The sequence below is a fragment of the Nyctibius grandis genome, chromosome 31 (assembly GCF_013368605.1).
Source record: "Nyctibius grandis isolate bNycGra1 chromosome 31, bNycGra1.pri, whole genome shotgun sequence".
In the NCBI taxonomy this organism is placed as follows: domain Eukaryota; kingdom Metazoa; phylum Chordata; class Aves; order Nyctibiiformes; family Nyctibiidae; genus Nyctibius; species Nyctibius grandis.
Genome location: NC_090688.1, coordinates 822,570 through 846,845, shown reverse-complemented (window position 1 = coordinate 846,845; position 24,276 = coordinate 822,570). Strand labels below are relative to the sequence as shown.

General features: G+C 44.6%; 1 protein-coding gene across 1 annotated transcript; it reads left to right on the top strand.

Annotated features, from left to right (window-relative positions):
- Positions 1–160: 160 nt before the first annotated feature.
- LONP1 (lon peptidase 1, mitochondrial) lies at positions 161–23,575 on the top strand. Its single transcript, XM_068420679.1, has 18 exons — positions 161–353; positions 3,169–3,257; positions 3,679–3,798; positions 6,607–6,835; positions 7,372–7,433; positions 7,970–8,099; positions 8,487–8,570; positions 9,457–9,677; positions 11,249–11,387; positions 14,481–14,659; positions 15,804–15,891; positions 17,331–17,453; positions 18,218–18,334; positions 18,613–18,753; positions 18,839–19,004; positions 19,977–20,185; positions 21,470–21,634; positions 23,190–23,575. The coding sequence occupies exons 1-18, from the start codon at positions 249–251 to the stop codon at positions 23,352–23,354; spliced, it is 2,532 nt and encodes an 843-aa protein (XP_068276780.1). The 5' UTR covers positions 161–248; the 3' UTR covers positions 23,355–23,575.
- Positions 23,576–24,276: the final 701 nt, after the last annotated feature.

The following is a 24,276-nucleotide window of genomic DNA, read 5'->3' as shown; positions in this document are numbered from 1 at the left end:
GGCTGTGCGGGCGCTGGCGGCCGGCGCTGCTGGGGCCCGCGCGGCGCCGCCTCTTGGCGGCCGCCTCCTCCGCGGTGCCCCCGGCCCCGCTGGGCCCCGCGCCGCCGGCTCGCGCCTCCTTTAGCACTGGCCCGCGATGGCACCAGCGGAGCTCCGGCGGCCTGGCGGGGGGCGACGCGCTGGAGGGCGGCGGCGGCGGCGAGGAGGGGAGCGGTGGCGGGGCGGACGCTGGCGGGGCCGGACCGGTCATGACGGCGCTGACGCCGCTGCTCGTCCCGGAGCATTTCCCCAACGTGCCTCTCATCGCCGTGACGCGCAACCCCGTCTTCCCGCGCTTCATCAAGATCATCGAGGTGAGGGGCCGCCGAGCGCGGCCCGGCCCGGCCGGCCGGGGGGGCTGACCGCCGCCGGGAGGCGCCGGGGCCGTGAGCGGGCGGCGGCTCCGGGACGGGTGGTAGTTGGTTGCCGAGTGTGGCTTTGCCTGGCCTTGGCTGAGAGCCCTGCAGGGGGGACAGCGGTCTGGCGGCCGGGGCTGTGCGGTGGGCGGTGCAGCCGTCCTTGTCCGTGCGCGCAGGGGCGTGAGCTTGTCTCGCAGCGCTGGTAACACCAGGAGTGCTTTTCTCCTCAAAGCCGTGCTCTTTGTCTTTACAGGTTTCTTTTAATTGTAGAGTACCGTGGAGGGTAGCAAGGTGTGTAACACTCTACGGCCTTCTGCTGCTTAGCGCTTATTTCTATCTGTACAGCCCGACCCTGTTGGAATAGGGGTTGCTTTTGGGGTAGTCACGGACCTCGGGTTTCATAAGTGTTGCATCAGAGTCAGTAACGCTGCTTCTGACAGGGAAGGTCAGTGATTTACACGGCAACTCTTTCAGAGTGTGCTGTCTTCTCCGTGTTCTTTTTCTGAAGGTTAAGCAACTGTGTCCTTGGTTTAGCTTCGTGGGCTTGTGTTGTAGCAGCACGAACAATATTTGTGAAGGCAGAAAACTGTGAGCTGCAAGAAGAAAAGCGTGAATTCAGTATCGAGCAACACTGCTATGGTGGGAGAGGGTGCTGAGAGATGGGCATGGTAATCGCAGCATGTCAGAGTGTGATCTTTCCCCTCTGCACCTCTATATGTATTTTTAAGAGCCATAAATTTGATCTTTGATATGTGACTTGTGCTCACAGGTCAGAAATACTTTTTCATCCTGAAATGCAACCCTTGTGGAACAAGCACTCAGATTTTTCCTCCTCACTAGTATTTTACCAATCTGATTTTGGAGTGAACCATAGAATGGTTTGGGTTGGAAGGGACCTTAAAGACCATCTCGTTCCAACCCCCTGCCACGGGCAGGGACACCTTCCACCAGACCACATTGCTCCAAGCCCCATCCAACCTGGCCTTGAACACTGCCAGGGAGGGGGCAGCCACAGCCTCTCTGGGCAACCTGGGCCAGGGTCTCACCACCCTCACAGCAAAGAATTTCTTCCTAAGATCTCATCTCAATCTCCCCTCTTTCAGTTTAAAACCGTTCCCCCTCATCCTGAACAATAACTGAATCAATAGTTTCCTGTTCCTTTAGTGTTATTTATTATAATGTTATTTCTACTGTACTATTTTTCTGCATGTCTAAATCTAATATGTGCAACTTTTAGTGTCTTTCTAGATGTGTTGGGGGAAGGAGAAGATTATATATTATTATGATCTTTAGGCACACAATCGTATAACACTTATACATATAAGTCATAGAGGACTGGAGCATCTCCCTTATGAGGAGAGGCTGAGGGAGCTGGGGCTGTTCAGCTGGAGAAGAGCAGACTGAGGGGGGATCTTATCAATGCTCACAAATACCTCAGGGGTGGGTGTCAAGGGGATGGGGCCAGACTCTTCTCAGTGGTGCCCAGTGACAGGACAAGGGGCAATGGGCACAAACTGAAACACGGGAAGTTCCATCTGAAAATGAGGAAAAACTTCTTTGCTGTGAGGGTGCCAGAGCCCTGGGACAGGCTGCCCAGGGAGGGTGGGGAGTCTCCTTCTCTGGAGATATTCAAACCCGCCTGGACACAACCCTGTGCAACGTGCTCTGGATGACATTGCTTGGGCAGGGGTTGGGCTGGATGATCTCCAGAGGCCCCTTCCAACCCCAACCATTCTGTGATTCTGTGTTTCAATGCATAGGTCAACAGTGTCTTACATTGTTAAATGCTTTCTCTTATCCTGCGAATTCATTGTGCTGCCATTTAATACTTTATTTCCTGACAATGTGAAGTCTCTACAGTGAATATGGAGTTACTAGTTTTCTTCTTTCTGTTAGTGTCTGTGACACTGGCAAGCATAGTTTTGCTAGACATTGTACAAAATTAGAATAGGTGTGCCAAGATTAGAATAGGCCAACAGCGGTGCTCATGCTGCTCTGTCAAGACCATGCTGTTTATTGTCAGAAGCATTAAGCAATGCAGGTTGTGTCCGTCACTGTGAAAGAACACTCAGTGGTCATCTGTGTGACTTCATGCAACAGCAAAATTCATGAGGAGGAATTTTTCTTGGTCACTGAGGGTTCAGCCTGCTGTAGCCTGCTGTGATAACAATTACAGTGGTGCTGGGAGATCTGCCAGGGCCAGATGCTTGGCATCCAGAGAGCAGAGGGGAGTAGGAAGGTAAAGCAGGAAGAAATACTGGCTGGGATTCAAAGCAGGGACTCAGGTAGGCTGGTGGGTGTAGGAGAGCAATTGAACAGAGAGGGCTTTGGAGAAGAGGATTTAAACTTGGGTGGGTGGGCAGAAGTCAAGCAATTGATGGTGAAGGTTGGACTAGTTCCCCAGTGGGAGTGGAGAACTGGGACATACAGGTATGGAAGGAGAAGGGAACAGTAATAGCAACAGAAACTCTTACGAAGTGTTTTCAAGTGACTGAGAGGTTTCTTGCTCGTAAGACTTGTACAGATTTGGTCTAGCTTCTCCCCTTGTCTTTGAGTTTGTCTCATGTACTAAGTGACTTGTTTTAAATACTCAGATTTCATGTTTCTCTAATATTCTTCCATATTACTGTCCTCTAATGGGGGCAAGATTAGAAAACTCCAAGATTAGACTTCATTCAGTCATAGTTTTTCCTCATGCCTAGCCTTACACGCTGAGGGTGCAAAGCTTACGGAAAGTCCACCTCTGACTTCATACCTATTGTTGTCCTAGGTAAAAAATAAGAAGCTGGTTGAGCTGCTGAGGAGGAAAGTTCGTCTTGCCCAGCCTTATGCTGGTGTTTTTCTTAAAAAGGATGATAAGTAAGTCATTTCTCTTAATCCTTTAAAAAAAATTTAAAATAAACTGTTTCTGTGACTAGGCTGCATTTATATTACAAGCTATGATCTGAAATTCCCTACCTTGAACAGTATTACAGAAATCAGTGTATAGGCTTGGACCGTCCTCTTACTCTGACAGTTTTCACTGCCACTGCCAGCACTGCTAGGAGCTTGAGTCTTGCTTTAGAAAAGGCTGTTACTATTTGGGAGGGAGATGAATCATCCAGGTAGTTGGGTGGTTTGGAAAGGGGCTACGTGGTGGTAACAGTGGGGATAAAGTGGAGTGTCTTTGCTCCTGAGTCCAGTTTAAAGTTCTGCAGCCAGTGACTGTTTATTTCTTTTTTTTAATCTTGCCTGCTTTCTCAAGATTCTGAATATCTACTCCAATTTTTTTCCTTAATAGCAATGAATCTGACGTGGTGGAGGATCTGAATGAGATCTACCAGATGGGAACTTTTGTACAGATTCATGAAATGCAGGACCTTGGAGACAAGTTGCGTATGATAGTCATGGGGCACCGAAGGTAATTGTATTTCCACTGCACCTCACCAGACTTCTTTGTATACAGATATATCCCTTTATTGTTTTCGCTACATATATGCATTTTCATACACAACTAGTGTATGGCAAGCTTTAGTTTTGTTACCACAACGTGTCCTGATAGTGCTCCAGTCCCAATATTCGGTGTACAGAATGCGACAGGTTAGCCCCAAAAAGGAAGAGCTAGTGCATGTCATTCTTATGTAAACTGTAATGTGATGCAGGCAAGCATTCGTTAAGCTGAAGTTTAGCAGTTTCTTTGACAAGTACAACAAAGTTTAGTAATGGTGAAAGAAATTCTCTGGAACTAATTCAAGCCAGTATTTTTGCTTAAAAAAAAAAAAATGTGGTCCAGAATTGTAGTTGTGTCTTGTCTGCATAATCTTGTCCCAGAACTGAATTGAAGAAAATAAGATTATTGTTGGGAGCATAGGTTTAGCTGTTTGTGCCAAGTATTTTGAGCTAAGACAATATAAAAATGTGGTTTTAAAAGCACCAAATAATTCATTTCCATTAGAAGGGAAAATACAAGTACAGAAACATGGCGGGGAGACAGATTCAGGGTGGGTTTTGCTTTGAAGCATTGCTCTTTTCCTCCCACTCACTTTGCTTCAGTTGCATTTGTTCTGGACAGCAAAGAATGGGCAGTAGTTCTTGAAGCTGAATTTGCATGAGTTTGCAAGTCAGCTCCTTTCCAAATGAAGTCTTGGACATCTGCTGCATTATCAAAGCACAACCTTGTTTGATTAGAGTTTGGAAATAGGCAGCTATTGGTTTTGGTTTACTTGAAATAGAAATATTTTTCTATAACTTGGAAGGTGTGGGGAATTGGTCTTTATTTATTTGATTGAGACACAGAGCACTGGTCAGTCACGTCCACAAGAACCGCACTGGATATCAGATCTGAGAAGCACGCTGCATTTACAGGGAAAAAATATAGAAAAGGAAACTCTTGTATCAGCAGCCAAAATAATGAAATGTGGTGTCCTGCAAGTGTGGGTCCTCTCATTTCTAAATCCCTCCCTTAACTCTCACCATACCCCTTCTAGCATGCCTTCTGGGTCAGGGCAGAAGCTTCTGTAGTCAATCCAGAGATATCTACGTGCTGACTGGCCAGCTGGCTGCTGCCAAACTCTTTTCCAGTTGCCCTGCAAGGGGGTGGGGTGTTCTTCTACCCAGCAACTGATTTCCACCAGCAGCAACCCCATCCTCCAGAAGATGTTTTTTAACTTAGTTGTCTGTGACTCTATTCTCTTGGCCAGAGTAGTCAGAAGTAGTCAAAAGTTGCTAGTGGCAGACAGTCAGAGTAGGTGAGGAGGTCTTATTTTATGAAGGAGATCACATGGAAAATAAGACCTACACCATGCACATAATGGTAGTTATCCCGTGAGCTGGGAGTCTGCTACACCACAAGGTTTTTCTTTGACTCCATATATGCAGCCTAGTAAGACAAAGACTGTCAAAGACTATTACAGTTCCTGAGTGTTTGTCTAGCACTCATCTTTAGTGGGAAACCTTTTAAGTCAGTTGGGAGGGCAAGATTTTGATCCCTTTCTGGAGAACTGTGGTCATAATCTGTATTGGAAATGTCTGATGTGAGGTTGTGAGGTTGCACAGCAGGCAAAATTCAGAAAAGTTTAAAACCAGTAACAGGGAAACTAATTTTTTGGAAGGTGGTTATGCCATGTGATCTAGCCTGTCCCTTTTAGGGATTAATAATTAATTATTGTGGAATATATTGTGGGTTTGATCTCTTTCAAGATAATAATCTAGGAAATCTCTTTGTGCAATAGACCAAAATTTCAAATGTCGAGGTATGGAATGACTTCAAGGTCCGTTACACACGTGTAACGGATTCATTGCTGAGCATCAGAAAACAGAAAAAGCAGAACATTATATTCAGAATTGAAGTGAAACAGTGAACTTGCTTTTGAGGAGAGACAAGAAAGAGGGTATGAATCTACATCAGAGTTGTTGGTTCACATAGCTGGAGAAACTAGCTCCCAAGCAGACATACTAACAATGATGCCTTATTAATAGTTCTGTTCATGTGCTGCAACTTGTCACTGAGAAGTCAGACAGTCTGTGATATTGAGCTTTGTGTGCATGTGTATGTTCACCAACATTATTTAGATTATTTTTCTTTTAATCATTAGAAATCTGTTTTTGTAGTTCTGCAACTGGTTTAAGCTAACACAGTTTATGATAGAGGTGCTGTCAGGTGCCCTTGACCTCTCATTCACACAACCAATAGGCTAATTCAGTGGTCAGGTAACTTTTTTGTATGGCAGTTTACCTACTGTGAATTTACTTAGTAAGTTCCATCAGTGTCTACCACTTGATTATTACTGTTTTACTAAATCAAGCCTTATTTTGACAAAATGAACCAAAAGGTAAATCTTGTCAAAACATGTACGCTCAGTCACCTTTGTCAAAGTTTGAAATTTTAGTTTACTCAAAGTACAACTTAGACTCTTCCCTTTTCATGCTGAAGAGCTGAAATCACATATTTAGGAGGTTTAGGTTGGGTATTAGGAAAAGGTTCTTCACGCAGAGGGTGGTGGAGCACTGGAACAGGCTCCCCAGGGAAGCAGTCATGGCACCAAGCCTGATGGCATTCAAGAAGGATTTGGACAATGACCTCAGACACATGATGTGAATTCTGAGGTTGTCCTTTGCTGGGACAGGAGTTGGACTTGATGATCCTTGTGGGTCCCTTCCAACTCAGGACATTCTATGATTCCATATAACAGAGGAGAACTGATTGTAGCTGCTTTATTTTGGCTTTCAGGATTCGTATAAACAAGCAACTAGAGGTTGAGCCTGAGGAGCCTGAGAACAAACAGAAAGTTAGAAGGAAACAGAAGCGCTCTAAGAAAGAGAGTGAAGAGGAGCCTGGAGCAAAGGACCAAGCTGTGGAAGTGGTACTAGATCCTGTAGCTGCTTCCTCGCAGGAAGTTCTCATGGTAGAAGTGGAGAACGTGGTTCATGAAGATTTTCAGATCACAGAAGAGGTTAAAGTGAGTGAATTAATCGTGCAAGCCTGGACTTGTCCTGTAGAGTTGCACCTACTTTTCTTGCTTAAAAGTAAGAGTTCTAAACTCAGGCTCTTAATTTCAGGCCTCAGAAACCAGTTTCTCCTTCTCACAGTCACTGCATGAGGGGATTATATGAAAATAGTGATTTTTTTTCATTACAACTGCTCAGTTCCTTAGAACTGGTCACTTCAAAAAGTTGCTGAATGAAGAGGTTGGGCTGTGCTTAAATCTGTGTAATATCCTCTATCAAACTGAGTCTTTGCTCCAAGGTGACTTGAGTGGTCAACCTGATCATATCGTCTGGCCAAGAACCAGTTAAGTTTTGTGCATGCAGGAAGCCAGCCTATAGCCCTTCTTGCCTTTCCTTGCCCCCCAGGAGGAATAACTGCCCTAAAGCCAAGTACCATTACAGATGGGCTGTATTTCTGTGTTCCCATGCTCAAGAGGTTGGGGAATGTCATTGGCCTTGTCTGTCCGTTTTCCACTCTTTTTGTTGATTAAATCTTTGTTGTGTTTAGGCACTTACTGCAGAAATTGTGAAAACAATCCGGGACATCATTGCCTTGAACCCCTTGTACAGGTATGTATTTCCCGTGCTGGAGTACGCTGAGATTTTCCATTCCACTTGTCCTGCTGTAATGAAGAAGAGATATTTACTAAATTGTGGGTATGCAAGCTTTATCCTCCATTGTTGGAAACAGAGAGGAAGTTTTGAAAACCTGATGTGAAACTTAGATGTGATGTAGGACAATAAGTCCTATGGCAGGTGATCTGGGTCTAAGTGAAGCTCACTGCAGTAAGTACCATGGTCTGATCCATGTAATATGAGCATAGTAAGAGTCTTAGCATACTGGCACGCAAAAATTTTTCATAACTGTTAAGAGAGCATTTCTTGTGTTTGGTTTTATTTAGCAGCAATCATTCCTTTTATCAAGTGATTTTTGTGTTTGTTACTGAGTATTGGCTCGGTCAAATTTAAAAAAATTAGTTTGCTATGAAACTGAGCTGTGTTTCATTTCTTTACTCTGTCATAACAAGTAAATAAGTCTATAAGGATAATCCCTTATGAATGTAAAAGTTTACTGAGCATTTTGGGTTTTCTTACCATTTTTTCAGAGAGTCTGTACTTCAGATGATGCAGGCTGGACAACGTGTGGTAGATAACCCTATCTATCTGAGTGACATGGGTGCAGCACTAACAGGGGCAGAGTCGCAAGAACTTCAAGACATCTTGGAAGAAACCAGTGTAAGATGAAGCTTTTAACTAAAGCTGTGCTAACTGAGTCAAAAGTGCATCTGTTATATGTCATGGTTTCTCTACCAGCCTCAGTACCTCAGTACTGTTTTTGATGATAGGTTAACATCAGTGACCAGGTTTCTGTTGAAGAATATGGTAATTCATGAATAACTTGCCTTCAGGGAAAGGCTGGATGCTCTGCATTTTGATGGCAAATAATTGTCTTTTGCACATTGGTTGCGTGCTGTGGAATTGCTACACGGTTTGTCTCTTCACATCTGCAGATGCTGGAGAGGTCTCCCAGGCAACCTCTTGGAGCTTTTTATTCTCCCTTTCTCACAGGGAGTTGCCAAGAGTACAGTGTCTGAAAACTCATTTTGTGTCTGTCTTTTCCAGATTCCCAAACGACTTTACAAAGCCCTTTCTCTTCTAAAGAAGGAATATGAGCTGAGCAAACTTCAGCAGCGGCTTGGAAGGGAGGTCAGTTTTTCGAGTAACACACACCTTGTATGGGTTTATGTCATGTCCACCACTGTGATGCTTAGCATGGCCAATGAAGAATTTTAAAGCAAGACAATGGTATGCACTCTAAAGGGAGGCTATTTTAGAGTTAAGATTTTATATTCTTCTTCTGTTAGAAACTCAGTTTTTCATGCACATTGTAAAAGTAACAAGATGTGAGGCTGTGGCATCTGCTGTTAAAATGTGTCCAAGTTGTAATTTCATGCAAGCAGGTAAATCCTGGAGGACTGTAACAATATACAGCATAATGCACTAATAAAGTCTGACTGCAGCTAGCTACTAGTAGTGTCCCTCAGGGAGTCAGTAAGAACCTCCTCAAGTTCAGCTAAGAGAAATTCATAGTCCCACACCTGGGTTGGAATAACCCTGTGCAGCAGGACAGACTGGGTGCCAAATGGATAGAAAATAGCTTTGCAGAAAAGGACTTTGAGGCCCTGATGTACAGGAAGCTGACCATGAATTAGCAGTCTGTCCTTGTGGCAAGGAAGGCCAGCTGCATACTGGGCTCTATTTGCAGTTGTGTAGACAACATGTCAAGAGAAGTGGTTATTCCCCTCTGTTTGGCACTAGGGAGATTACATCTGGCTTGCTCTGCCCAGCTTTTGGTCTTCCCAGCATAAAGAAAATGTTGAAGTACTGAATCATGGCCAGCAGAGGCCACCAAGATGTGGAGGGAGCTGGAGTATGTCATAGAGACACTTTTTATATTAGAACATGCTACAAATGATTTCTAAGTAGCATTTTCAGTTGCTGAGAAGGTCATAACAGAAGTATTTGGAAGCATTGGATGTTCGATGGGTTGTACCAGGAACAGAACAGTTACTGTATTTGTTGCTGTGTCTAGGTTGAGGAGAAGATCAAGCAAACGCATCGCAAGTATCTTCTCCAAGAGCAATTGAAGATCATTAAGAAAGAGCTAGGTCTGGAAAAAGAGGACAAGGATGCTATAGAAGAGAAATTCCGTGAGCGACTAAAGGAGCTGGTAGTGCCAAAACATGTCATGGATGTGATTGACGAAGAGTTGAACAAGTTGGGCTTGTTGGATAATCACTCCTCAGAATTCAAGTGAGTGCATGGCTGTGTCCTCTGCTATCAGGGTCAGTTGGGAGAATGAGAGAAATCAATACCATTTGGTGAAGCTCTTACCTTAAGAGTTTATTTTCTCTTTTTGTCATAGTTCTTTTTTCCCTGAATGTAGCACATGATCACATCCTAGCTATAGGATTGTTCTCCACATCTCTTATGTTTTACTGTAATTTACTTTTTTTGATCATTGTAGGTCTTCTCTTGCAGCCTAATGCTGTGGATAAGAACTGTGTAGTTCCTTACCCCTCGTGTAATGTGCAGTGATTCCTTCAGCCCTTAATTTTGGCTCTTCTCTCTTGTACTTAGGTGTTTTCATTAGATGTGAGAGGAAAAAAGCTAGTTGCTAACACATGACATGGACTGAGCTACCTGAGGTGGTCCCTGAAGTGTTGGGACAGGGTTGGAATTGCAGAGGAGTGAATAGATTTTTACCACATAATCCGTGACATGGATTGTCAGAAACTGAGCTTGCTTTGAACACTTCTTGTCTGTTGGTGCAGTGTGTACTCTACAGTGCAGCAGTCAGTGTACTCAGCAGCATTTTAATGTCCTGGATCTTTCCTTCTGAAACAAAGTCTGTTTTATGGAGTAAAAGACAGTGTTTGAGGGCAGACCTGTCATTTGGATGAGAAACATCTTGTTAATCATATACTAGGAGAAGGAGGGAGGAAGGTAGGAAAGACACACCGGGCTTCACAGCCAGCATAGTACCTTTCCCTCAGAGTAGCAGCAGCGGTAGCAAGTTTGCAAAGGAAGTACTTGGGAGGAAAAAGCCAGAGCTCTGTTGATGTGGAGATTGCCATAGAGTGAATCCAGGGACGAGCCAGCCCAGCATGGGAAGGCTGTGCTTCTCCGTGTTCATGACTGCACGCAGTTTACTGCATCTTGCAGACCTCCCTGTAGATTTGAATCTGTGATCTGAGCCCCCAGAGTCTTAGAACAGATGAGTGCTGCTCTTACACACTTGTGTTCTCCTCAGTGGCAGTCTGTTTAAACTGATTACTGTTAGCTTCCACACTAACATCCTCATCTCCCAGTCTTAAATCTTCCCCTGTCATGTGGTACATCCAGCTGGTTTTCCTTGCTTCTGAGACAGGAATCTTTCTTCTTTACTTTGTCTTGGTCCACTGGGGAAACGGAGAAAACTGGTTTTCTAAGTTTCGTGACCTGATCCAAACAATGGACAGTAGTGCAGAGCTTACAAACAACCCTGTTTGTCTTCAGACAGGAACCAGCCCCACACCAAAAAATCATACAGGGGATTTGTGTGCAGGAATCTAGGTCTTGGCATGGTATGTTGGAGGTTCTTTGTCTCAGGAAAGCAAAAGCTGTGGAAAAAATCTTTGATTTTTTCGGAGTGGGAAGGGACAAGGGAATGAAGACCATGATGAAAGGTTAGCAATGACTGCCCAGATAATGATCTTCTTTTCATAGGCTCCCTTCCATGAGTTTATATCCCACTTGTTCTGAATGAGATTATTTTGGAAGGCACTACAGGATGACATGAACTGGTTGTTGTCAAATCGCTCTCATTTGTGTGTTTCTGTCAGTGTTACACGGAACTACTTGGACTGGCTGACATCCATCCCGTGGGGTAAGTGTAGTGAGGAGAACCTGGAGCTGACCAGAGCCCAAGCAGTTCTGGAGGAGGATCATTATGGAATGGATGATGTCAAAAAGCGGATTCTGGTAAGGCAGGAACAGGCAGTGTGTCCCATTTCACACTCTGCTTAGTGTCAGGTGTTTTGGTTGTGTTTCAGACTGCAGCTCCCCATTGGATTTGTGTTAATTCATGGATCAAACAGAAAGTTGAATCAAGGAACAGAATGTTGTGGTGATCAGTTAATATGTTTAATTACTCGTGGCGTTGAATGCCATGTTCTGATTTCAAACAGCAATATACTGGTTTGCTACTTAATGCTGAGCAAGTGAATAAGTGTCCAGGGGAAGCAGTCTCTGGATTTTAATCAGTCTGTTCAGAGACTATTAAAATGTTTCTGATTGACCGGCAAAGTTACTGCCTGTCCAAAACACACTGAACCTCTACTCACACCTCTAAAATTAAGACGGGGGGAAGTTAGCTAATATGCACGTTTGCCTCACACCTTTACCCATCCCCAGAGTTGTGTTGGATGCTGAAGGGTTTATAGTCTGTGCAATACAGGTCTCATATAAGCCGACAGGGTAGTTTTCAGTGTTGCCTAGTTCCACAACTTCTGTCACTTTTGCCTAAGGCTGTCCCCCTGTACTGGGCACTGGTGAGGCCACACCTCGAATCCTGTGTTCAGTTTTGGGCCCCTCACTACAAGAAAGACCTTGAGGTGCTGGAGCGAGTCCAGAGAAGGGCAACGAAGGTGGTGAAGGGTCTGGAGACCAAGTGTGATGAGGAGCAGCTGAGGGACCTGGGGGTGTTTGGTCTGGAGAAAAGGAGGCTGAGGGGAGACCTTCTTGCTCTCTACAACTGCCTGAAAGGAGGGTGTAGTGAGGTGGGGGTTGGCCTCTTCTCTCATGTAACAAGTGACAGGACAAGAGGAAACTGCCTCAAGTTGTGCCAGGGGAGGTTTAGATTGGAGATCAGGGACAATTTCTTCACCCAAAGGGTTGTCAAGCACTGGCACAGGCTGCCCAGGGCAGTGGTGGAGTCCCCATCCCTGGGGGGATTTAAAAGCCGTATAGATGTGGTGCTGAGGGCCATGGGTTAGTGGTGGCCTTGGCAGTGCTGGGTTAATGGTTGGACTTGATGATCTTTGTCTTCATTTACCCGCACCTGGGGCTAAACAATAACAGTTTTTCTCTCACCCAATGTCCCTTCCCCAGCTGAGGAAGGAAATTGGGAAAAGGAGGGAGGCTCATGGGTTAAAATTGAACAGATTTAATAAAATAAAGAAATCAGTATCAGCAATAACACAAAAACACACAAAAGTATACTTAGCTACAGAGTTTCAGCATGTTCCAGGAATACCAATGTTGGCAATGAGAAGGAAAGCAAAAACAGCCCCTGTCTCCCCAGCCAGCCCTCCCTTTTATAGTGAGCTCGATGTCAATGCTACAGAACACACCTCTGGGCCAGCCAGGGCCAGCTGCCCTGCATTTAACTGCTGAGGGCCTTGATCACCATGGCTGGCCACAAACTGAAACCAAATCCCAGTGAAACCTTGACAATCTTAAAGGTCCCTTCCAACCAAAACGATTCTGTGATTCTGTGTCCTGCCTGTGCTTGCTGTGGTAAGGAAAGCTGTTTTAGGTGAGAGTAGATACTTGCAACACGTTGCAACAACTTCAACAACTTGCTGTGGGAACTGCCTTCCTTTCCAGGAGACAGGAATAGGCTCCTCCTTGTAGCCAGCCAATGCAGTCAAGCAGTGAAAGACAATCCCAGTGCTGGCAGGATTTGTATTGTACTGGGCAAGTGCATGAAAGTGCCCAGTGGAGGGGAGACAGGTGCAGATACTGACTTTGCCTTAACAAATCGTGGTGAGAGCTTCGCAGATGTGGTGAAGCCGTTGAGTTAGCCTTCAACTTGGCCATTTCCTTCCAAAGAGTGTAGTAAGGCAGTTTCTCTTACTGTTCCCTCGTGCTGTGTATAGCAGAGCTTTGTGTTACCTTGGGGACAGCACTGACGGTACTTAGGCCACCTCAGTAATTTTTGTGCGTAGAAACCGTACGGGCACCTCCTCAGCTAAAAGTACGGGGTCGTTATATATAATGAATAGCAAATTCTTAGACATCTTGGGATTTTGCTTTTATTAAATTGCTTTGTTCAGTCTCTTCTAGAAAAAGATAAAGGTTATGAAGTATCTCCTGGCTGACAGCTGAAGCAGGCTTCTTTCCCTAGTAGTGCCCAAGACTTGTGACTAAATCTATCTGACTTATTATTTTGAATGTTTTATGGTAAGCCTGTTGTTGCACACTTGCAAGCAGATAATCCCTTTTAGGTATCAGTCTCTTACGTTGCTTGTCAGCGCTATTCATGCTGACTAGGCCCAGCCTTTACACAGAAATAGATTGATCTGCATCATACAGGTCTGTGGCTTTGATTATTGATGTGATTAATTCCACGCAGAGGAGATTCCCCAGTTGTAGCAGTGCAGGCGAGGTTGATGATTTTAAGGTACTGAGAAATGTCTACACAGGTCTGAGCCTTAATTAGATTGGTGCTATTGTCCTTGGGTAGTATTGCTGTGGAGTTCAGTGCTGTAGGTGGAAGAGTTCAAGGCTCATCCTTGCTAAATAACTGGCTTGTTGCAGGGAACCGCATCTCTCTGCCCACTTGCTCAGTGATTTCTCCACTGTAAGCACGTGAGCAGTTGAGACTTCAGTTCTGAACTGTGATCTTTTGATTTTTTAACTGTTGAGTGTTATTTGAGGGGTGCCTAGCATAGGATTGTGAAAAGATGCAAGTTTACCTTATCAAGGAAGAAGTGGTACAGTAGGAGATGCTAATGTGTAGCTTGAGAGACTCAGGTGAGAACTAGGGAAGCTGAGAGAAGAACTCAAAGTCTGTCTTCCCACTCCAAGACAGTGGAGGGAGAGACTTCTGCTGCCAGTGAGATGAGTACAGAACACAAAACCCAGGGACAACCAAGTGTATCAATAACCAGAGGGAAAAGAGGTGCACCAGTATCCTTACTTAGCTTCTCCCCTTGCCCTCCCAAACTCCTTTGAGGACCAGTTTTGTGTTTGATGCTCATTTTGTAATCATTGCTTTGTCTGATAGCAAATATGTGTTGGTGTTGCTGCAGTTGCCCTCTGTTCACTACTGGTGCTTCATCTGTTCTGCAGGAATTTATAGCAGTCAGCCAGCTGCGAGGATCCACCCAGGGGAAGATCCTATGTTTTTATGGCCCCCCTGGGGTTGGCAAAACCAGCATTGCCCGCTCCATTGCCAGAGCCCTGAACAGAGAGTATTTCCGCTTCAGTGTTGGAGGGATGACTGATGTAGCAGAAATAAAAGGACACAGGTCAGTGTAACTTGAGCAGTTTCTCTACCCGCTAGTTCTTACTAATGTTGTCAAAATAGGAAGCTAACTGAAGTTGGACAATGTGTGTAATTTCTGTCTCTGTTCTGCCAACCCTTGCTGATGGGGGTTGGGATATAGGAAGAGATGAGAAGGATAGCAAAGGGCAGAGTGTGGAGCATAGTCGTATTTTGTGTCTCTAAGTGCAGTCGCTCCCTGCTTCTTGTGTATGCTTATGGGACAGCTTTGAAAAGCTGTGGGAGCTGCCCAGAAGCGTTGGACTGATGCCAAATGCTAATTCATGTCTGTCTATAAATGCCAGCATTAGAGAATGGTGACAGTTTGAACAGGGTCTTTCACATGTTCAGGTGTGATTGAGACTTGGTTTCTGAATAACCAGGAGGGAGGTGCTGCATGAGACAAACGTGGGAAGAAGAGTATTCATGGGGAGAACAAGAAGATGTGAATACAACAATCAGTAAATCTGACCCTGCCATGGGTTTATTTTCCTTCCACGTACACCTGAAAACAAAACTAGCAGTGTTTTCAACACAGTAAGAGTATCTGTCCTGCAGGGTGAATTGGAACCTGCGAGATTCTGCCCCAGAGGCAGAGAGAAATATTTTATATACTTTCCAGGATGCTCTCTGCTCTGTGCCTCTTGGCATTCACTCTGTTGTTACCCTCTTGCTCTGCTTCTGCGTGTTCCTGGATGCCAGTCCCTCTAGCAGAAGGATTCTATTTTGTTCTTAGCAGTTTATTCCTTCAGTCTATCTTTTGATTTCCACCAAGTGAGGGAATTAAACATTCACTTTTCTAATGTTTCTTTACCCAAAAAACCAAGAAGTAGCTATTCAGACATCTCTGTTCTCAGCCTTACTTCCCTCTAATTTAAAAGTGGTTAAAACTAAAGATAAAAACAGAAGTCCAGGTGTATTCTGCCAAAATCCACGTCTGATCTCTACTAGAAACAGACTAGATGGCTCTTGGAGCTTAGTATGATGATGGAGAATGCTTTTCATAGATGTAGAAGAAATATAGACTTGTTTCCCAGCGGGATATACCTGTTCTGTCAGCTGCGTGCTATGTTGTGTGATGTGTGCTGTACTTTACAATGGTTCCCTAAATACAGTCTCTGGTAAAACAGGAGGACGTATGTTGGAGCAATGCCAGGAAAAATCATCCAGTGTCTGAAGAAGACCAAGACAGAGAATCCACTTATACTGATCGATGAGGTGATGTATCTGGTCTTTCTTCTAGTTTTTGCTCTGAAAAACATATATCAATTCTTTACCCCAATAGGAAAGGTGAAGCAGTAACTCTTCTAAAAATCCCAGGGTTTTTTTTTTTTATTTAAATGAGGGTGGGCTCTCAAGCTCTTTGGGTGACAGTGATATCTTAGACCCTTTGTTTTCTCTTCCTATAACAGACTTCAACTTTAATATTTCAGTTGTGCACTTCTCATTAAATTGCAGCTATTTGGATCATGAGGATCCTCATGGAGCTGGCTGGATATTCTGAGGCTTCAGCAGCTCTTGTGTTCCCTGCCTAGGTGTGGGTACATCATTGTGCACAAAACCACTGTTGCCCCTATGATTATTAGAAAGTCACTCTCTCAGCAGGTCTAAAGCAAGACCCTAAGGAATAAGATGCTTACAGTCAATTTGTGGTCTGATTTGAGAATAAATGAGACAGGGCTACCAGGCTACTGCTTTGTGGAAAAGCAAATAAGGGCAGGATGTAATAGCAGGAGTTCAGCATAGGCTAAAGGTCTCTCTAGCCTCCTTGTGTGCCATGCCTGGGAAAGACCCAACAGCAAATGTCTTGGGAATGGTATGGGGGACCGAGAAACTGGGTAATGAGTTGCAGTGTAATGTAACCAATGATTATCTTGATCTGAAAGGTAATTAAACCTGTAGGTCATGGCACTTAAGTGGTGTTGGTGAGGAGACTTGTGTTGGCTGTAGCAGCAAATTGCATTATGTCCATCTAGTTAACGCTACTCTCTAAAGGGAAAAAGCAGTGGAGAGCGGCCCTGTTGTGACGTCTTCTTCTGAGGACATGAACAATGCTGAGACAACAACCTTGGACATGGCCCTGGGCAGCCAGTTCTAGGTGGCCCTGCTTGAGCCAGTGGGGTTGGACAAGATGACCTCGCGAAGTCCCTACCAGCCTCAATCAGTCTATGATTCTGTGAAAGCAGCAAAGGTCACTGGCTGAGCTGTCATGAGTGGCTGTGTGTAGGCACTTTGCACCTGAGGCAGAGTAAGGAGTGTCTTAGCTTACATATTAGGGAAATGGTGTAAGCTAGCACCCTGTAGTCCCCACCACTGTGGAGTAAGTACTCTCATCTGTGACTATAGCTTTGTTTAACTTAGCTTAACGAGTAGTAGCCCCCTAATCCATGATAACTCACTTGCTTTTGATTGTATGCACACTCCCTGAGACTTCATGGTGCTTCTTACAACACTGTTGAGGTCCTGTGTGTTGTCAGGTGTGTCATGCTCACGCAGTAGGGTAGTGGGGACTTGGGTGAATGCACAGAAAACTGAGAGACTGGTAGTGGCTGTTTATGAACAAACACATGAAGATTTTCAGATGGAGCCTTTAAAGAATCTTTGTGTGAGAATTTGTTGTGGTGACACTTAGAGCAGTTAAAGTTTTTCTCCCATAGGTGGATAAAATAGGAAGAGGATATCAAGGGGATCCATCCTCAGCCCTTCTAGAGCTGTTGGACCCAGAACAGAATTCTAACTTCTTGGATCATTACCTTGATGTTCCTGTGGATTTATCAAAGGTATTTCTCTCTTCTGCAGAGGTTGTAGAGCTGGAATGTATGAATGTGTATCAGTGAGGAGATTTCCTGTCCATGAAAAGATACTGACGTTTTAGTCAGTTGGAAAGTCAGATAGATGGGATTGAGACACAAGCGGTGTAGGGCTGTCTCTGCAGGAGTTGGCTTTAACCAAAGTGGCTGTACATAATTAACACGATCGCCAGCATGTGTCCGATAGCCCTAACTCCTTGTAGAGCTGGGGACGCAGGATGTGTTGTCTCAGCTAGAAAAGGCAGGAGTTTTTCTTCTACGTAATGACTGGCAGAGTTGCTATCAAGTGAGGTGGCCTCGTGCTGCTGTCAAGCTTTTGAAATTGGTTGTCTTCACACACTGTTGCACTTTTTGTGCAGCTTACATTAATTGCAGAATTGATAGTTAAGAAATACATGTACATAATTTGTTCATTTCTGTGTTAACTTCGTAGAAGGTAAAAATAACTTAGAAGTGAGATCTAGATTTCGCCAGGCAAGTAGTTTCCTGGTGTATATTGGACCATTCCAATTTCCCAGTTTGGGCTATGTGCATTTCTAAACATTTATTTTGGGCGTAGGGAACATTCTACTACAGGGTTCTAAAATCCAAAACTTTTCCTGTAATAAAAACTAGATATCACAAAGATGATCTTGCTCCAGCCCTTCAGACAGAGAAACACAGAACTGAGGAACTATTGCTTGTAAAGCAGCAGGTTAATGAAAATGCTTATTAGGATCTTGTAATATTTCTAGGTACTTTTTATTTGTACTGCCAATGTAACGGAGACCATTCCAGAGCCACTGCGGGACAGAATGGAAGTGATCAATGTATCAGGATATGTAGCAGAAGAGAAACTTGCAATTGCAGAGGTAAGAGAAACCACTGATGCGCTGTGAATTACATCTGATAAAATGGTTTTGGCACATTGAGGCTTACATATTTACATCTAACTGTGTCCAAAAAAATTAGGCACATGGCATGAGTTCCTCTGATTTGAACACTCAGTTAAAGTAACTCCAGTGTTCCCTAGGCTGTGGCCTCCAGAAAATGGCATTGAGCTCATAGCAGAATGAAATTGAGTGAATTGGAACCACCATGCTTCTGTCCCAAATACTAACAGAAGGATGTGGGGGATGATTTCTTTCAGAGGTATTTGGTCCCTCAAGCACGAGTTCTGTGTGGCTTGGATGAAAACAAAGCCAAAATCACATCAGATGTCCTGACTGTTCTCATCAAGCAGTACTGCAGAGAGAGTGGGGTGAGGAATCTGCAGAAACAAGTAGAAAAGGTGAGGGAAAGTTGTGTGGAACCGTGACGACTGTGCTTTGGCCGTCTCAGGTTTTTCTACAGAAACAAATTACTCTCTCACTCAGGTATTGAGGAAATCTGCCTATAAAATTGTGAGTGGAGAAGCAGAGACAGTCCAAGTAACACCTGAAAACCTGCAAGACTTTGTAGGAAAGCCCATCTTCACTGTGGATCGCATGTATGAAACTACCCCTCCAGGAGTGGTGATGGGTCTGGCCTGGACAGCTATGGGTGAGACAAAATGACTTTTGGGTTAACATCTACATTTCCATATAATTTTCAGAAATTGTGATAGTCAAACTAAGTTTTTGCTGCTGAGTCCAGTGAAGTTCTTGTACTGGCACCAGTAGAATTAACTTCTGTGGCCTTTTAGATCCTGACTACTTCTTCCCTGAAGAAGGGACCCTTTTTTATTCCCTTACCCAGGCTCATTTTAGCTTCAGGCCAGCATGTTTTCTCTTTATGCTCCATATCCCATATGAACCACGTATATTAGGAACAGCAGTGACTAAAAGCATAAGCATTTTCAGAGAGGACAAAACCTTGTCTGCTTCCTTAAAAGCAGGAGGTGCCGTTCTGACTTACAGCACAGCTGAGGCATGCTGCATCTCTTCAGTGTCAAGGGCAGATACAGGTGTTCTAGCACTCTGTTGGGATGGGTGCAGTTGGCTGGTTACCATTCATTGGATTACTCCCCTAGTAACTTGTGGGCTTGCACCACAGTGTGGAAATACAGCAAAGGGTGTGACCCCTGCGTACTCTGATTGACCTTGGGCAGAATTGAAGTAGTTAAGAGGGAAATGATCAGTATGTTGGAGAAGGTGAATAGATGTCTGACACTGGAAAGCTGAAGTGGGTAGAAGTGTGTTTGTGGTATGAGTTCTCTTACTTTTTGGCTACGAGGAGCCTGAAACCATTATAAAAACTGATTATTTCCACTAACTAGGGGTTCCATCCATATTGGTGGAGTGTGAAGTCCAAAGAAGCAATGAATGGAGACTGTCAGTGCAGTGCTGTTGAGATTTCTAGCTGCCTTTCCTGAAGGGATTTGGAGAGCAGGTTTCTACTGCTCTTTACCTAAGAGCTCGTGTCATCAGAGAGCCCCACTTCCAAATTCCTGACATTATTTCTGCATCACTCAAACCTCCTGGCTTGATTTTCCTTTAACTTTTCTCAGGATGTTGTTTTTCTTTTCTTTCTTAGGAGGTTCCACTCTGTTTGTTGAAACATCCCTGAGGCGACCCAAAGACAAGGAGAACAAGGATGGGTCCCTTGAAGTAACAGGGCAACTGGGAGATGTAATGAAAGAGAGTGCCAAAATAGCTTACACATTTGCAAGAGCCTTTCTGATGCAGAAGGACCCCAGCAACGACTTTCTCATGGCTTCCCATATCCACCTGCATGTGCCAGAGGTAAACTGATGCAGAATTCACAGAGCATGCATAGCAGCTAGGCTGGTTTGCTCCCCTAGACGTGAAGCTGGAAAGCACTTCATTTGTCCATATGTTGTGCAGAATGCCCTCTTTTAGCAGTAAAACCTAGAAAAGAAGGTGTGTTCCTCAGGATCCTGTGAAAGCCGTCTTATGAGCTATGTTTCCATTCCTTTCTGCAGCAGGCATGTGGCGAGAATACAGGGGCTTGGATAATGCTGTCAGGAATCCTTGACTTTTGTAGCTGTTGGTCCTGTTGTGCCGGTGGGGAAACCATGGCATAGAGATAAGTGATTTAGATAAAAGCTTGTGTGCAGCTACAAGGAATCCAAAGTTTAGGTCTCTCTGTTACTAGACCTTCATAAAGGCTTCAGGTCACTTATACATAGTTGAGAACACTACTCCTGGTCTCTGTGCCATGGTTCCTACTCCATATAATGGCAGTGGTTGCATTTTCCAGTGTTTGGGACTGAAAATAAATGCAAACAATGCTCAGAGGGGCTCATACGCTGTGTAACAGGTTTTGGGTAGGTGCTTTACTGAAGACAAAGTTTGTACTGTCACTGTACCCAAGCTTTGCTGCTGAACTATTGCATGCTTTAACTCAGTCCACAGTCTCCTTGTTGCAGCTTGCTCTGTGTCTGTTGAAGTATTTGTTATCTGTGTGTTCCTTTCCTGGAGGATCAGAAAACAGCAGACATCTCTGCTTCTATTCCCTCTCAAACATTCATTTCTTCTGCTCTTACTTCAAAGATCTGTTTGATCTCAGATAAATCCAGACTGTCACTAGTTTAGGCCTGGATTTTGTTGGGCTTTCTAAACTGAATGATCTTTTCTGCCTTGAATGATTTTCAGTATTGTCCCCCAGTATTTTGTGACTCCTGCTGCTCTCTTCCCTTGCGATGCTGACCTCTGTTACTTGTTTCCATGGTTGGCTTATGTCAACAAAAAGCTTCAAATATTCATGCTCTGGTTTTTGCTCATGTTGTTTATTCAAAGTCCTGAGTCTGATGAGTATTGTCATGGCATCGGGCCAAAAACCAAATTGTAGACTCATGGATTATTCCTCATTAATAAGATGAGGACTGACATTGTTGTTCATAGATGGACCAATTCAAACAGCAAGATTCCATCAGTGGCACGTTCACAAAAACCTTTGAGACCCCTTAAAATTGGGGCCGTGTTAAAACAGCAATGACAAAGGTATTGTCCGGCTTTGCTACTCTTTGAGCTAAAGGCAGGGGGGTTGTGCTTTTTTTTAAACAGGGAGCAACACCAAAGGACGGACCAAGTGCAGGGTGTACTATAGTAACGGCTTTGCTATCGCTGGCCATGAATTGCCCAGTGAGGCAGAACGTGGCCATGACTGGAGAGGTGTCATTAACTGGAAAAATTCTTCCTGTTGGTGGAATCAAGGAGAAGACTATTGCGGTAAGAGCTCTTATCTTGTCTCTGTACATCATCTGTGGGAGAGAGCCCTGGATTCGGCTCAGCTGGGGCTGGGATGAGAAGAGTGAGTGCTCCTGTAGTGGGAGAGGCAAGTGGTTCAATACACACTGTGGAGAATCCTGCGGGGGGAACATCGGGATCTTGCCTGTGTCTCTGGCTGGAAGGAAGGAGCTGGGACCCCAGGCTTTGTGCCAGGGCATCTGTGTTGATCTAGTTACTAGACTGGCAGAATTAAGGGTGGAAGAGATCGTCTGTCTGTTAAAGATGTCTTCTCTATCACAGACTGGTATGGTCCAGCAATCTGTGCTGGGCTGAAGTGCTGTTTAAGGAGGGCATCCAGTATAGATTTGATGGTATCCGTAAGGTATAATCCTTAACATTAAGGCTCTGTTCCCTGGTTCCAGCTTGAATTTGACTCAAAATTTCACACAGATATCCCTATGTTTTTCTGGTTTAGATGGAACTTACTTTTAGTGTCTTGCATTTTCTCCTGTGAAGTTTCTTTGTACATCATAATCCAGTTCCTTAACCCCTTTTTTTTTTTTTTTTAATAATAAGCTATATAGACAGAGTTCTCTGAAACACACTTGCAAGCACTGGATTTATAGTGGTGCTTGCCGTTCTGGTTTCAGCCCTTTGCAGTTTTCAGAATTCTTTTCCAAGCATTGACTCTTTCTCTGTACTTTTCATCTGCACAGCTCCTCCCTACATCAGCCTTGCATCACACACATTTTTCTGTCTTCAAGAACGGTATTAGCTCTTTCGGTAGCCTGTTGAGCTGGGGCTTCACGTCAGTGTTCAGTCCCCAAATCTGTTTGGGCTACAGCTGTGTGCAACGTGATTCCTTTTCCTCACGTGGCTTTAAAATGGGTAATTTTGCATTTTGTTTTGTGGTAGTCATTGCAGAAGGACTAGCATATGATAGGGATGTCTGTGGCACTGGTGACTGGCTGCACTTGCAGGAGTGTGAGTAGCCACACAGGGGTAAGTGCAGGATCACCCGTAAAGTGAGTGGGCACAAACCTGCCACTTGATGAGGGGGCTCCACTTTTGTGCTCCTTCCGATGCAGATGTCCTTATCAAACGGTTCTGTAGGATGGTGCTACGGGTCGTGCATATTGATGTGGGGGGTTGGTCTGATAAGCTGTTTCTAATTCTTCCTTCGATTCTAGGGTTTATCCTCACCCAAGCTGGAACAGATGTTTTTAAACTCTAAAATAGTATAAATTGGTCTAAACAATCCCCCAGTGTGCTGACATAGACCTCCTAAAATACCTCCCACTTCAGCTGTCCCTGCAGCTGAGAAGGTGGGACTGGAGAGGGTGTGTTTTGGGGGCTCGGGGAGAGCTAGAGCATGATCCATCCTTAGGGACATCTTCTGTAAGTAATGCCCTTGCTGCTCTCCAAAGAACAGAGTAAAGCCAGATCATGCCTCTAAATAACTGTTTGTGTTCTTGCTTTCTAAAATGGGAGCATTTCTAGTGGATTGATGGATTTCTAGGACTCAACAGACTGCATAAATTTATTTTCCCCACAGGCGAAGAGGGCAGGTGTTACCTGTATCATTCTGCCATCAGAGAATAAAAAGGATTATTACGACCTTGCTGGATTCATTACAGAAGGACTCGAAGTGCATTTTGTTGAGCACTACAACGAGGTATTTGATATAGCATTTTCAAAGCTGGATGCTGCTGGAGGATGATGTTCAACCACCTGATGGCTGGAAGGTGGTCTGTCCCTTGATGCTCAGTCCCTGCCCAGAAAGGGGGGGACCTGGGGGCAATCCTGAAGTGGGACATGGAGCTATTGCTGCTGCGCAGCTGCTGAAATGAATTATGGCTTTGGTAGAATAAAGTGTTTCTCACTCTTTAATATTGAATTATGATCCATGTTAAGTATTTCCAATAAAATTGTGAAATTTTACCTAAGGCATTGAGTACGTTATCAGCCACCAGCAGTAGAGCTAGTCTAGTCTCTTCTAATTAAAGATTTTTTAGTTATTTCACTGTAATTCTGAGTAGTGCTTATGGAAACATTTAACTCTGCAGAGCTGGGGCTATGATCACACATACGCTGTTCTGGATGTACTGGTAGGCGAGTAGCTCTCAGAAACCTCTCCCTGTGTCGGCTTACAAGCTGTTGTACATCAATAAACACAGGCTTGGGCCAGAGAGCTGGAGTACTATGTTTTGTGGCAGATGCTAGAAAAAAATGGGTTTAAATAGGGAAAGAGAAGTTCCATGAAGTCTAGCTGAACTGTATTTCTTTGTGCAGGAAGAACAGCACTTGTCCTGTCTCACAGCAAGGTAGCCCTTAGTGGAGAATGAAGAATCATCCTGCTGAAATTCAGGGAGCTCTTATGTCTAATTCTCTCTCATGAACCTGGGAGTTCTGGTGGACATGTTCACCATGAGCCAACAAGGTGCCCTTGGGGCCAGGAAGGCCAATGGTGTCCTGGGGTGCGTGAGGAAGAGTGTGGGCAGCAGGTCAAGGGAGATTCTCCTCCCCCTCTACACTGCCCTGGTGATGCCACACCTGGAGTTACTGGGTCCAGTTCTGCCCCCTGCCCTCCCCTCCCAGTTCAAGAAAGACAAGGAGCTACTGGAGAGAGTCCAGCGGAGGGG